At 39.3% G+C, this 15,576-nt stretch overlaps 1 protein-coding gene across 1 annotated transcript in view; it reads right to left on the bottom strand.

The window, feature by feature from the left end:
• Positions 1-15,576, bottom strand: part of ARID1B (AT-rich interaction domain 1B) — a 424,182-nt gene that overhangs the window by 80,987 nt on the left and 327,619 nt on the right. Inside the window, exon 6 of the mRNA XM_052645664.1 lies at positions 14,004-14,093. Coding sequence (XP_052501624.1) covers positions 14,004-14,093 — 90 coding nt within the window. The remainder of the gene's footprint in view (positions 1-14,003; positions 14,094-15,576) is intronic.

Raw genomic sequence — 15,576 nt, 5'->3', positions numbered from 1 at the left:
AATAATCTAACATGGAAAAATCAAACTTTGGAAAAAAGTACTAATTTAGATAATTATTATTCACATTATATAAAAGAACTTATTTGGAAATCTTAGAAACTTTGTATGAAAATATGGTTTACACATTTCATCCATAAAGTATATGTATAGAAGGTTTATATAAGTGGATTTACTATTTTTGAATCCTTCATTATATGTATATGTGACCACAAACACGTGTACAGTCAACCTTGACAAAGTGGAAGCTCTATTCTGAGAGGAAAGGTACTGCAGTAATAGGAAACACACACATGCATGCATGCCATCTGTTCAGAATCAGATGTGGATTATAGAGGCTGCCTCTATTATCCACTGTGTGGACCACAGGTTCTATTGTATAAAACAGTGACTGCATTTCCTATCCTGGCTTACAAGACCATTCTGAGAATCAAATAAGAAAAACATATGTGGCTGTACTTTTCTAAACTGAAAAACACCATGAGAATGCCATACAAAGGTATTACTGTTGCCTTTTTAGTGATGCTACAAGCCATTCACTGCGTGCGTTCTGATCTAAGGTATCACATTGGTAACTCAACCCACAATAATGACATAGAAATCCTCTACTAGCATGCCCCAATTTTACTCTGGGCATTCATGGAAATGGAGTTAAGAAAAAACAGCCTTTTTTTTTTTTTTCAGTAAAAGATGTGATCTTTGTCTTTGAAGAATTACAATTTAGTTGAGTAGACAATAAAACTTATCAACAGGGAAAAATGATAAAATCACAAAATAACTGAGACAGGTTCTGGGCAGCATGCTAGGTGCTGGGATGTAAACAGTGAGCACTCAGGCTCTGCCCCATGGACTTCACATTCTAATGGCAGAGACAGCCACCAACAAACAACTAAGAGTAAGTATGAGCAAAAGGAAATAGAAGTACAGGTACTCTGAATGTATAGGAAGGGAAGTGAAGTTGCTCAGTCATGTCTGACTCTTTGTGACCCCATGGACTGTAGCCTACCAGGCTCCTCCATCCATGGAATTTTCCAGGCGAGAGTACTGGAGTGGGTTGCCATTTCCTTCCCCAGGGGATCTTCCTGACTCAGGGATCAAACCTGGGTCTCGTGCATTGGGGAAGCCAATTTGGACCGGGGACAAGGGAGGTCTCCCTGAAGAAGTCCTGTTTACGTTGAGCCCTTAGCTGAAGGTAGGATGGAGGTAAATCTAACTAGATCTGAATAAGACTAAGAATAGGTCTGACTAGCGAAGTGGATGCCGCAATGTTCATTCCTGGAAGCCAAAGTCTGCATTTAGCTGAATCCCAGTGGTCACTGGACACCCTTCTATTTGCTCTGGTCTTGACTATGGGCTGCTCTGGTGGCTCAGATGGTAAAGCGTCTGCCTGCAATGCAGGAGACCTGGGTTCTATCCCTGGGTTGGGAAGATCCCCTGGAGAAGGAAACGGCAACCCACTCCAGTACTCTTGCCTGGAAAATACCATGGACGGAGGAGCCTGGTAGGCTACAGTCCATGGGGTCGCAAAGAGTCAGACATGACTGAGCGACTTCACTTTCACTTTGTCTATAGTTAGGTTAACATTTCCAATCCCTTTCTTGAAGCCTTCTGCTAGCCCTGCTGCTAAATGTAAAGAGACCACAGGAAAAGGCAGAGCCACCCTTAAGACAGCCTGCTCTCACCTATGTACCCCAACATCCATGTCCTACCTTTACGGATTTTCCTCCTTTCAGAAGGAAATCTCTTCCTAGCATCCAAGGCAGGACCTCCACTTTATGCCATGGATTTCATCCTTTCTCATCTCTCCAGGGATATTCAAGTGTTTGTTCAAAAACTAGCCACTGACTCCATTGCTTAACAGAATGAAGCTGAACAGTCCAGCAGTCAAGTCTCTTCAAATGTGACCTATTTCTCCAGACCCATCATGTCTACATGGTCATCATGGAGCACCCACTCTGATTCGATCACTCACGCTTTTACCTAACTTGCCTTCTTCATACATTCATCTACTTAACAAATATTCATCTACTTAACAAATATTTACGGACCATCTCTCATTTTCCTGGCAATGGACTATTTCAAAACAGCTATGAAGACAGTGAAGCTCACAGAGGTTAATTCACTGAAACCACTTTCAAGTATTTTTTTTTAACCACAATCCATAGTAAAGAAATATATCTTCTGCCAAGATTCAATGTGTATATATGAGTATACATATATGTCTATATATTAACATTCAGTATTCACACATACACTGTATACTTCATAAAAAAGTTTCTACCCTGATTATGTGCAATGATCTCTGATATTTTATATATATATTTTCAACTAAAAAACCCATGCTTGAGAGGCACAGATTGAAAACAGACTGCTAGACTGTGTCCTCTGTAATACTGAGTGCCTAGAGGGTCATTTACCACCATGAGACTGACGTGCTGTCCTTCCTGGCTCCTCCTACTGCTGCTTCCATGGCATTCCCTGGCCTTCCAGAAAAAAAAGATACTTTTCTATGCTGCATGTTAGCTGACAGAGAGCAGCTGTCACAGTTTTATCATTATTTGTGGGGGTGACTGTCTTCCCCCAGACTGTGAGCACTGAGGCTTTAAACAAACACATTCTCTTTGCATCTGTCTCCTCTGGACCAAGCCAGGTGACTGGCACAGAACTGGAACGAAATAGTACAGGTTTTTTAATGAATAAGAAAACATCTTCATTCAGAATCCATTTACTTTTACTTTGGGAAAACAGTTTAATAAATGTGATGGTTTGGCTCCTCGTTCAGAGTATGTTCAAGTAATCATTTGTGGCAAAAAGAGGACCGCTATTCAAGGCAAGAACAATTGACGGCTGATAGCCTAATGGGCCAGAAAGCACCATTATTTCTATCACCTAAATATCTGCCAAATACATCCGCTCTGTCCATCTCCACTGTCACTGCAGATTCAAGTTCTGGCCTCACCACTTATGGTTAGGACACTTCAGCAAGTTAATAGTCAAGCCTTAATTTCCTTCTCTGAAAAAGGTGGATGACTACTGAGTCTACCTCATAAAAGTAAATGTGAGCATGCTTTGTAAATCATACAGCTTAGTGCCTGAACACAGCAGAGGCTCAGTAAGTGACAGGTATTATTATTCATATTATTTTAAAATACAACCCACCATTTATTACCCATCTGAGTGACCCCAAGTTTTCAAACTAGCTTCCCTTGCCAGGCTCCCTTTCAAACCATGTACCATGGCAACAGTGGAAAGTGCTTCAAATTCCTGGACCGTGGTTAATTCTCCCAGTGGCCACACCCTGTGGTCTGGCAAATGGTTCAATGCCCTTGCCCAAGTGCATGCAGCTCTGCGTCACTGTGCTGGGCTGGCTGGCTCCATCCTCCAGCAGAGCCAGTTATAGCTGATGGGCAGCCTTCCTCACTCAGCTGACTATCCAGAAGCCAGTGCCCTTTTCCTGATAGCTAGTTCCAGAAATAATTGGCTGGCCATGCTACCTGGCTCAGAAAACAGAAGCCTGTCAGTTTCAGGCCACTCAATCAATAGCTACAGTAGTGATTAGTTCTGAGTGGTGTTAAGACTCAGCATACATCCTTCCTAATCTTGCAGGGTCCCTGGAGTTTGCCTATTAAGACAGCGAGCTGGGGGAGTGGAAAGAGAAGAGGGGGAGGAAGAAAAAGAGAAGAAAGCTAGATGGTGAGATAGATGTCATGAGTCCTGTCAAGTGCCTGAACAAACTCTCAAAGTAAAGAAGAAGGATCTTGATTTTTGTTTATTACTGAGTCACAAGCACCTATGTGAATCACTAGCTTGATAAACACTTATGCAATGGATAGATCAATCTATTAGGTTTTTTTGAAAGGAGATTCTATTTCCAGTTCTAAAGAGAACCTCCTAGACCTTGCCCCAGATAAGGGCATATCAGTCTTCAGCTGAGGGCTTGTTGAGGAACCTTGAACTTGTGTGATAAAGGCCCAATTTTGGCCAGACTTGTTCCCACCACCTAGTAAGGGGCTAACAACTTGTTCTAAAGTTCATTCCAAAGGCACATGGCCTCATTTAGATATTTCATTATAATCGGACAATTCTTTGAACACCATTTCCCATTTACCCAACAGCTGAAAGCAACACTGGTGGTGGGGCTGCAGGACCCAATCTGGAGTCATTCAGTCTGCAGGTTAAGAATGATCTCACCAGGGTCATCCTCCTATGGATATTCGGATCAGTGGAAAATTCCTAGACAATCTATTCTATCACATGGCAGTAGAAGTCATGTTAAGTCTAGGAAAATGTTATTAATACTTCAATCTTTATACAGAGGCTAGTATTCAAGACTAAGCTAAAGAGGCTTCTGTTTTCCTTAATGTGTTTTAAAGAAAACATATTACTATCTTGGAATCTTAGAAAACAGGCCTAATAGAGAATTAGCATTTCTAAAATGTCTATCCACATCATTATTAGATAAGTGAGTTTTCAAGACCTTTCAAATATTTTCTTCAACATGCTATTATTTGTGATTTATTAAGTGGATATTTTTCCTGGTTTAGAAAAAAATGCTATATGATGCTCTTACTTGCAAAAAAGAAAATTCTTATAGAAAAGAAAAATCCACAGTGACTGTCTAAACCTTGGCAGATCAAAAAAAATTTTTTTAAGGAACTGATTTATGTAGTCATTATACACAAATCACATTTTCCATGTAGGAGATGAAATGAATATAGAATATTTTTATGTGGTATGAATGAGGAAAAATTCTTCACTGGACAAGACAGAGATATACCTTATCTTTAAGAATATTTAAAAAATTCTCAAGAATAGATGAAATTATACTTAGGCCTTAAAGCATATCTGGAGGAGATGCTCCATGGAAAAACAGAGAGGAAAGCTCCATGAATCCAATAGGCAACGACGGGCTGTCACAACTCCAAAACAATCACTGATGGGTTAAAGGGCCATCCACGGAAAATGCATCTCTAAGTTGAAGGGTGTTAGAAAATTGACTTAGAAAGAAAGTCGAATAAGTAATGGAGCAAATACAAGGAATTTCAGAAAATTAAAATGGAAGGCATTTAAATGTGGACCTAAGCCTCCAACTGTATATCCTTTCATTCTTCATGCAAAACAACAAATTCTGCAATGTAAGCAATGGAGACCTTAAATTCTGATGGAAAAAACAGCATTAGGCACAAGACCCAGATCATGGTTCACCCCATCCATGAAAGAGAACAGCAAAGAGAGAGCACAAGTGCTCCGGCTACTGCAGGGGAGCATGTGAGCCCAGCACGAAGTCTACATGAGCACGGCGCCTTGTCAGGGGGGCCTCTTGAGCATGGTCAGGACACCCAGAAAACACCCAAGGCTCCACAAGCCACCAAAAGGCAAGGCACGTTTTTCCTTTGGCACATGGATGGTTTATTTTCATGTTGGCATCTGTTAAACATTCACAGAAGAGCTGCCTTATTTCTTCAGGGCAGTTCAATAAAAGATGTTTCCCCACATGTGTGAAATCACGGTCACACGCTGCATCACCTTAGCAGAGGCTCCGACTGTAAACATATAACCATTTCTCATTGCAAATAGGTGTCAGATTCCCATTTGGAGAGAAAAATAGATTTTAAAGAATATTCTTGTTACATTTTAATATCTTCAGTGTTTAGTTGCCTGCCTGCTTCTCTTCACAATATGAACTGCTCCAAGAAAGACAGAAACTAATGACCCGTTCAAGGCTGTAACCCAGGCCCCCCAGTGTTCTCCCAGCTGTGCTTTCAGGTTAACTGGCACAATCGCTCCCTCTCCCTTTCCTGTCACCACCACACCCTCTACTCAGAGGTACAAGCGACAGCATCTAAGTCCTCCCCACCTGCCCCCACGACGTCTTCTCTCAGCTACTGACATCATCTATCATCAGGAAAATCAGAGTCAGGGGAGGGACTGGACTGACTACCCAGATGGCAGATGGGAGCAAAATATTTGGCCTTTCCTTAGACAATTCTTTGGAGTTTAGCTGCAAAAGTCAACCTCAGTGCTGAGGGTGAAGCCAATTTTATGTGTCTCTACCTGCTGGAAGAAGCAAAGAAGTAACTTTTTCAGGCTTTCAACCCAGTCTCACCACAGTCATCTGGGCCTGATGTTTATGATTACTAGTATTTGCACAGTGCTTTGCAATAGATAACTTTTTGATACAAGGTTGCATCTGATCCATGCAACAAATCCATGGGACACTCTGATCCCCACTTTACAAATGAGGAAGAAGAAATTCAATTACTTGTCCAAGGTCACAAAACCAGTTAGTAGTTAAGTTTGCACCTAAATCTAGATTTTTGGCCCCAAATTCCCTGAAGATTAAAATGAGGAAAAGAATATATCTAAGAGGCACTGGAGTAAGACACTGGCCAAGGCCCCACGGTCCTGGTCCTCACAGAGCTCTCCCTAGGGAGAGAGCTCCAGCAGTAACCCCTCCAGGGCTCCTGAGCACTGCCTGCCTGCACGGGACGGTGCTGGCCTATTAGGCGATGCTTGCTTCTTTGTTCCGGTAGGAAACTCAGACTGGACTCAAGGACCTACTAGGTGTCAGGTTGTTTGGAGGATATGAAAGATTAGTAAAGATGGGCCAGGGGGCCACAGGTTGAGGAGGGAGGAGGGTTGAGGAGTGGGTGGCAAAAGGGTTGGAGAGCACACATGAAGATCCCAGAGGACCATGGCTGGAGACCATGAGGCAGGAGAGAGATGAGAGTGAGCTCAGAAAGGGAGGCTGGGCAGGTGAGATGGCGCCCCGTAACCAAGCACAGCAAGGCCTCTCTCTAAAGGCAGGGCAAGCTCTTAAAGGCTTTTATGAAGGGAATGACATGGTGTCACCATTCTTCTGGAGAGACCATTCTGGATGCAGCCTGGAAAGCGGAGTGGAGGGAGCAAAGTTGACAGGAAGAGTGGCTGGGAGGTATTGATGGAGCCTCAGTGGCGTGGGCTGGGATCATGCCAGTGAAAGCCAAGAAAAGGAGGATGTGAGAAACCACTGAGGGGTAGAGTCCACAGAACAGGGTGACTAGTGTAGAGCTGATGGGAGAGAAAAAGACATCAAGGATGCCTTCAAGCTTTCTGGCTTGGGGAACAAAGCAGACAGCAGTCTTTCACTGAGGTACAGACCCATAAAGCACAGGAGAAAACATGTTGTTATAAATAAGTGCACACAATACACAATGCTGAATTTACCTAAGATCCAGATGTTCTCAAATACTTTCACGGAAGAATAATGAGCCAATTACATATGAGTGTTAACTATTAAAAACAAGCTTTAATCGGCAATTCAAAAAAATTACTGCACATACAAAAGTAACAAAACTATGCTTCTTTTAAAATATTCTAAAATTTAGACTGATGATTCTACAACAAACACAAACTGATTTTTATTGTAGTGGTATTTATTTCCCCGAGCTCTTTGGTGAATAGATCTCTAGATAGCAGACTTAATAGGAATTCAACGCTAACCCTCATACAATTCCTATACTTCTATTCCCTTCATTACTGACTAGCTTTGGCTTGGTCCACAATCCAGCCCAGAGGCAGAGTTCTGGGGCTGAAGAAATTAGAAACAACTTCTTAGATAGTCTCTCTTGTACGGTACCTCCCATTTGAGTTTATTTTCATCTGCCATCTATTATAAAAAAGAGATCCTCAATTAAGAGTGGAGGCTAAATTAATTGCATCTGGGGGTGAGGGTAGACTGTCATGAATGCCTTAACACCCTGATCTACTATATTTACACAACAAGGCTTGAGGAAAGGAATCTACTTTCTCTTTTTGACAATACCCTTGTCCTGAAAGGCAACATCATTTTACAGTTAGTATGCTCACAATGTAAGTGATAAGAACCTTTCTTTATATGCAAGAACAAATAGACAGGTCGACTGGGAGATCCTCCTCTGAGAACCTCAGAGAAAGAGTGACAAAATAATTTCTGTAGTTTGCACGCACACACACACACACACACACACACACACACACACACACACTCCCATTTCCAACTCCTTAACCATTATCTCGGTGGTATCTTCCATTTCTGTACTTACTGGTTAATCTGTTCTTGCAACTGAGTTAGGTCAATTACGATGTACAAAAATAATTTTAAAAATTTCAAAACTGATTTTTGGTGTGGATATCACTAGGAAATAAGCCAGCAGCATTAAAAACTTTTCCAAAGTTTTACTTATTTCCCTTTAAATATTCTGGGGTTGCAAAGAGCATGGTTGGCCTCTAAACAACGGACTTTACTGTGAGGCTCCAGGTGTGAGCAACCCATCTCAGACTGACACTTTGTCTGTATGATTGTAGAAATATTTCTGGAAGAATGGAAGATGGAAGTGGCAGCTTTAATCTGGTGCAAGAGAGAGAAACACTGTGCTATAGCAAATGACTTATAATGGTAAAAGTGAAAGAAGACATATCAATATGGTAAGCTTTCTTAATTTCAGAGCAAGAAACATTTTGTTCTTCGGTTGTTCTGTGGTCTGAATAGATCTGAAACTTCTGAATGGTTGTGAAGGCTGAATTATTTCCTGTCCTTCAACTCAATCTCTGTTGAGAACCTGTTATATAGAAGGTGTTGCTGTAGCATAAGGATGCAGGGCATAAATAAGATTTGGTTCTGGCCCTCAAGAGTTCAGTCTAATCTACAGAAAGACACTGGATTTATTTTAAGAGATCTCTTTTCTGTCCTTCCCATTAAAAAGGAAGAGAAAGATTTACCCCATCCAAATAGAATGTGCTTAGAAATCTGATGAGGAATTCTACTCATGCTGAAAAGAAGCTAACATACATCATTAAAGAGTGGGAATAAAACTATATCAAAGCATTTAACATTTGGGATTAATTACAGAACAAAGACATATTCTATTCAATCTACTTAAAATACGTAAATTTGTAACCTTGTATTTCGAAGTACACAGATTCTGATTCACCTTCTTATGGTAGCACACAAAAAGGACATCTAAATGCCTGAGCTCACCCATCTGCTACACACTTTGTCTGGAAAATGGCACTATTTGTGTTTATAAAAATGGAGCTACTGATAAATATCACTGTGAATATCAGATTCCAAAGATGAGAATTTTGTGATTCATCTGACATACAGCTGTCAAGAACTAACTTTGGCTGGATTAAATACTCAAGATATGTAAAACTGCAATATTTTGTTATTTTTTTCCTTGTCCTGAAACTACAGAGTAGCTGCTACACAACTTGTCTAGCCTGTCTAATTTTGGCACCACTGATACAGTAAAAGACAATTCTCAATTAGGTATAGTAATACTGTAGACTTTAACTACAAACCTATTTAAACAGTTGAGAGAGGAAGAAAGGTTTTCCTGTAGCTGGACAAGAATGAAGGCTGGGGGTGGGGGAACCCAATAATTCTGGAAAATCTCACCCAGGACGCCCTCCATACGGTCACAGAATGGTGCCTAAGTACTGCCTCCAGCAACAGAATATATTTCCTAGCACATCACAGTCTGGGAGCAGCATCAATTCTGCTTGCAAGCCATATCCAAAAGGGAAGGTTCTTAGTGGTTCTGCTTTCAGCATATCTCAAGGACTAATTAAATCCTCATTACTACCTTCTAATTATTCAAATACTATGGGATTACACTAAGGAAGTCCCTGCTGGCATACTAGATGAAAAGGGTTAAATAACCTATGTTGATTTTGAGAATCCAGATCTAGTTCAGACCTTCAGAAAACCACTAGCACCAACATGAATATTTAACTAGACACCACTGTGAAAATTAAAAGGGAATTCAATTAAAAGGTTTTCAAAAAATTAATTCTGAACCTCTCTACATCTGTCCAAATAAATAAGCCTTCTCGAAACGTTTTCACCTAATTGCTAATCCAATAAACTAGAAGGGCATTTGCTAGTTTCATTAAGCTTAACATTTTACAGAGGTTAAAAATGTGATCATTTTGATGTTAATAATAATTATACTTATTTATCTACTCAGATGGCCATCCTATATTCCCTGCTAGAAAACAGGACAATCTACTAGTAAGCCATTTCTTACTGCCCTTTTCAAATTTTAAGATACATATGTTAAAGATTAAGAAATAAGGAAAAAGTGAATCTAAACATGTTGGCTACAATTTTCTTGTAAAATATATTTCAGTATTTTAGGGTTATCTTAACTATTCTTCCAATGCCTTAGTTCGTATAATTCATAGTATCTGATTTTTGGGGTGAGAGCATGTTGTTATATGAGGTCGAGACAGAAAAGATTTGGTTTAAATAAAAATCAATGGCAATACTAAGCTGAAGTTTTGACGTTTTAAAAGAACAAACATCAGTAATGAAAAAGTTAATACCAAAGAATCTGAACTAATATTTTTTTTATTCACTTAGTAAGAAGCACCACATAGTATGCAAGCAAACAGGAGAGTATAAATCAAGTTTTATACTGGGAAGTAAATGAAACATAGAGGAGACAATACTACATAAGGATAAAGAAGTCAACAGATCTCCAGAGTGTCTCCCTCCTTCCTGTAAATTCTAATGGCCATACCCACATACACCTTTGTAGATGGGAAATAGCAAACTATAGATACACTTATTTTTGCCTGCACACAATGTGGGAAAATGAATTTGTGACTGCTGCCTTTTGATATACTTGACACCAGGACCACCAAGTAAAAAGGGGGTGGGCATTGCAGGGCCCCAGGTCTAGATGGAGCACGGACTCTGTGCTCAACCTCGGGACAAGGAGATGGCCTTGCTGCTGCCAGCATGGTTCGGACCCTAGGACAGCCTCAGATTTGTAAACTTCTCAACAGGATATGTAATTTATTAATAAATGTTCTTCCTGAATGGGAATACAAAGATCAAACCCCCAAAATGACAGCAGAGCAAGATAGCAACTTCTTGAGCCTGAAGGGACTGAGTACCAGGGTGGTAGGTCAGCCCGGCTGACCCCCACAAGGAGTGTGGGAAGGACCCAGAACGTTGCACTCCACAGGAAAGCATGCTTGTTTTGTGCAGGTGTCTCTGGGCAAGTGTGTTTCTGGATTCTCCGCCATTAAAATAAATCTATCTCCTATGGGTATATTAAAGAAAATGTGTATAATTGTGGAATTTTACTCTCTTATAATCTTACTTGTTAAAACAATTAAGTGTAAAAGGAAGTGTTTAGCTTGGTTATTTTAGCACTCAGCAGTACAGAAGCTGTGCCTTATCTTGTCTATCAGGGTCCATGGTTTCTGAGAAAGAATACATTTTAAAAAATAAGATGCTAACTGAATACATTTTTTCCCTCTTCTTTCATTACTTCCTTAAATAAGGGGAGAGGGTATATAACTTATAAAGGTATAAAGTAAGTTAAATTACGTGGGAATCAATACTGGGGAATTTTATAGTAAAGGCTTTCTTAGATTTACTTTGCACTATCTATATTGTTGGTACATACCAAATGATGGTAAAACAAACAAAAAATGCTTTTCATTATTGTATCAAATCATTAAAATGATTTGTCATCTGCCATTAAAACACATGATCAAATGTTATCAGGTAGGAGCTAACATATCTTCCTATATTTAAACAAATAAAGTCATTAAAAAAAAAAGTACTTGCTACCCAATTTTAGAGGAAATTTAACTCATACATGGCAAAGCGCCATCCAAGGGATGCACATGGTACCTCCAGCACAGGCTCAGGAAAGTTAGAAGAGCACATTCATAAAAATCAATTCAGATTTAGCAAATTATAAAAGTTGTCTTTTACTATTTGAAGGAAATGGTCATTAAAACTAGCCTGGTTGTCAGTTATGTATCCACTACTAGTTACCGAAATCACACTACACATAAGAGGGGGAAAAAACCCAAACATATCAACAAGTGGTTTCCATGCAGTAACACCAGAGGAACACCTTGGATTTTGTCTTGCAAATGTATTCATTTAGGTTAAAAGTTTGATTTAACTAAATTTCCTGTCATCTTGTCCTTCACATTTGGCATTCTACACTTTTAAATTTCTTAAATGTGTATCAGGTGGAAGGGGCTGAAAAGACACTGGAGAATGTAGAAGAGGGGTTCTTTTTCAGTTTGTAGCAATAAAGGTTTATTGTAGGATTTCCAAATAAAGTACCTCTTATCTTCTGATGCTTACAAAATAAGCAGAATTCTTCCAGCAGGAATGATGTTACAGGTTTATGGTGAAAATGAAACAACACATATCTTCATTTTAGCTCTGGGGCTGGCCTGAGTGGGCTTTCAGTGCAGGATAATTTCCTCTATTCTTTTTTACTTCACCTCCTTGACCCAGTACCACAAGGTAGGTACAACTGATAGCCACGGAAAGGGAGTCTGGGGAAACTCCCACTGGCTTGGCTCCAGTGCTCCTTCCAGAAGTGTCTGTCATATTTCCCAGACAACAGAGCCATAGGGGAGTTAACACAGAACAAGCGATTTATACAGAGGATGTGACATACAAGACCAATTTACAGGAGGCCACAGAGGAAAGTTTATAGAGAAACAAATACACACATCACACAATGATTAAAACACACTATAGCATCATTATAAAGCAGTGGTTCTCGAGTATGGTCCTTGGACCAGCAGCATCGGCAGCACTGGGGAACTGGTTGGAGATGTGGATTTTCTGATGCAGAATCAGAAACCTGCAGTGTGGCCTAGCAATCCAGCTTAACAAGTTCTCCAGATGGTTCTCATGCACTCTAAAGCTTAAAAACCATTACTACTCCATTATTAAAACATATCGTAGTATTTTGATAAGGGAATTAAAGTATTAACTGCACATTAAATGATAAGTTAAATATGTAAAGGTATTAGAAATTGAAATTTCATTTTATTCCTACTAAACATTCATTTTAACACAAATGATGTAGAGATAAGGGTAATCCATCTTTTTATTGGTATAACTCTCTAAATAACATGTTGCTGAGTTTTTAATATGTAAAATAAATGAAACTTCATCTAATTAGAAACAAATTATCATCTTTACAACTCATACAGAAATAATTATAAACATTAGGGGTCAGGAGCTTTTAAATATTAGCTACCAAGCCAGCAACTTTTGTCTTCCTGGCAAGTGACAGGGAGGAAGGGGAGTGAAGCAAAGTGGCATCTCTACTGCGGGGGGCGGGGCAAGGCTTGATTCGTGGGCAGCAGGAGGCGGCGGCCGGGCACAGCACTAGAGGCAACAGCACACTTGTAAATCCCGTCTACACTCACCGGGCTAGACCACCATCTCCACCATCAGTAAGAGTAACTTTTCCTCCAAATGGGGGAAAGAAGACAGAAGCAAACCGATGAAGGACTAAGGCCTCAGTCAAGGCAATAATATATGGCGGCCAACTTGCAGAACTGAGTGAACGGTCAGAGTCTGCAGATGCGGGACAACCTGAATGCTCCGGAAAAGCTCACATTGCTTTTTCTGGCCCTGACACGAACTAGTCTCCGAGAATGAGAAGGTCATATAGAACCTCTACGGTCCTCAGTTTCTTTATTCATAAATTGAGATGAATGGACTCTACAGTCTTCCAGGTTAGCTCCATTTCTAAGATCCTACAGTTCTACAATATAAGGTTTTATCATGCATTTAAAAATTTACTGTTAAATATCATGGGATAAGTAATTGATCAAAACAGCTAAACAGATGCACTTTACCTCATTAGGATCAATACCAAAATTCAATGATTAATAGTCATTTTTACACAGCTAGATCAAATATCAGACTGCAGTCATGTTTAAACTATAGTTCCTGGTTCTATGTGGACACACAGATTCTCTGGAGCTTGAACTGGGATTTGGTAAAACCACCCAATCTACCAGAAACCACCCTTCTTTTCAGTATTTATTGTTATATGTAGGTTCTTAGGTATTTCTTTCATCTGATGAGAAAATATAATAGCCTTTAAAAAAATGTGTATAAGCAGGTACATAGGTAAGCAAACTCACTTAAACCTTATATACTCAAAACACAAAGGTATATAAGATATGAACTGAAGACCAACCTCTTTCCTGTGGCATTGGTGACTGGCTCAAGGCAGGATGAGAACTGGATTCTGACTGGCTCCCAGGTGGCTGGGGGGGCATCTGACTTCCTGTAAAAACACAGGAGAGGAAGTGGGGATAGGGAACCCTCTGCATTAATATTACAATTGTGTAAAACCAAGACACAGTTAAATGTATTTAATCTTCATGATCACAACAGGTATCACTCCACAAAGAAAAACATACAGCTCAAAGAGAGTGATATTTTATACTTTTCTCGTAAAGCAAAGAGGAAGCATGCATAAACATATTTATCAAATCACCTCCTGAAAAGTTAAGTTTTCTACTGTATGAGTTCCCAAATTCACAAATCCATCTACAAGCTCAAATCTCTTGACCCACACTTCTACAATACGTTTAACAAAATCCCAGAATGATGAAGTCAATTCAGACTCCCAAGTGGGCATGCAGCATAGTGGCCAACAATCTTTTATGAGTAATATTTACTTAACATAGCAATAACAACTGACTTCTAAAAAGCTTCTAAGTCAATCATAGATTCAACAAAAACTTAGAAGGAAAGCTCAATTAAAAGACACAACTATAAAATATAGTGTACATTATCACTAAAGAAGAAACACTATTCTCCATCTTTTAATCTTTATTGCTAACAGAGCAATAGTGTCTATTTACCAACTATTTGATTTCCATTTAATTTTTGCTTTTTGTCTTTCAGACTATAAGGTAAGTGCCATGAGATAGGAATCAAGTTGTCTACTCCTTTAGTCCCTCCATCAGCATAACAAATAATTGATAAATCTTTGTTATTTCATGGTTCTTAATCTGAGAATAGGAATTAAAGCAAAACACTTTAATTAACTTTATTAAAATAAAACAAAAAATTTTATTTTATTAACTAAAGACAGACAGTGAATTATATGAGGTCTAGAGACACGATTTTTTAATTTAAGAACAATCAGCTCACTTTCCGCCTCAGAAGTACAGATACATTTCTGAGTAAAAGTATTATAGAGTAACAAAGGCAGACGAATTTAGCATAATCCTCAAAGCACTGTTTAACTATTCATTTACTCTTAGACATCTGCAGTAAATTAGTATTAGTACCAAATAAATAAAGCAAAAATACTTACATTTGGGTAAAAACAACTTCTAGGGTAAACACTGCCATCAACTTGGCTACAGATACACAAAAGTTGCTGTGTGTCCACTCAGGGTCATGTGCTTCCTATGAAATACCCTATGGCCCCTAAGCTCCAGTCCATTTAGAAATTTAAAGCACTCTGCAGCCAAATACTGACTTTTTAAAATGTCACTGGGGAATCAGTTGCAGTAAGATAGTAAGTGCTTACATATTAATGATTGTTTCTACATGACAGACTGAATTCATAGACTCATGACAGTAAAAAAAAAACAGAAAACAAAAAACCAGTAATTCTATGTTAATACAGGACACCACTGCTTACACTATACATGCCCCAGGCCCTGCTCTTATATACCATATTTCAAGTAAACATAAACAAGGCTGTAAGAAAGCTCAGGAATTTATAAAATACTGCCGTATCTAAGCAGCAC

This window comes from Budorcas taxicolor, chromosome 9 (genome assembly GCF_023091745.1).
Source record: "Budorcas taxicolor isolate Tak-1 chromosome 9, Takin1.1, whole genome shotgun sequence".
Lineage (NCBI taxonomy): Eukaryota > Metazoa > Chordata > Mammalia > Artiodactyla > Bovidae > Budorcas > Budorcas taxicolor.
Note: the sequence above shows the minus strand (reverse complement) of the source record. Positions and strands in the feature narration are given on the sequence as shown.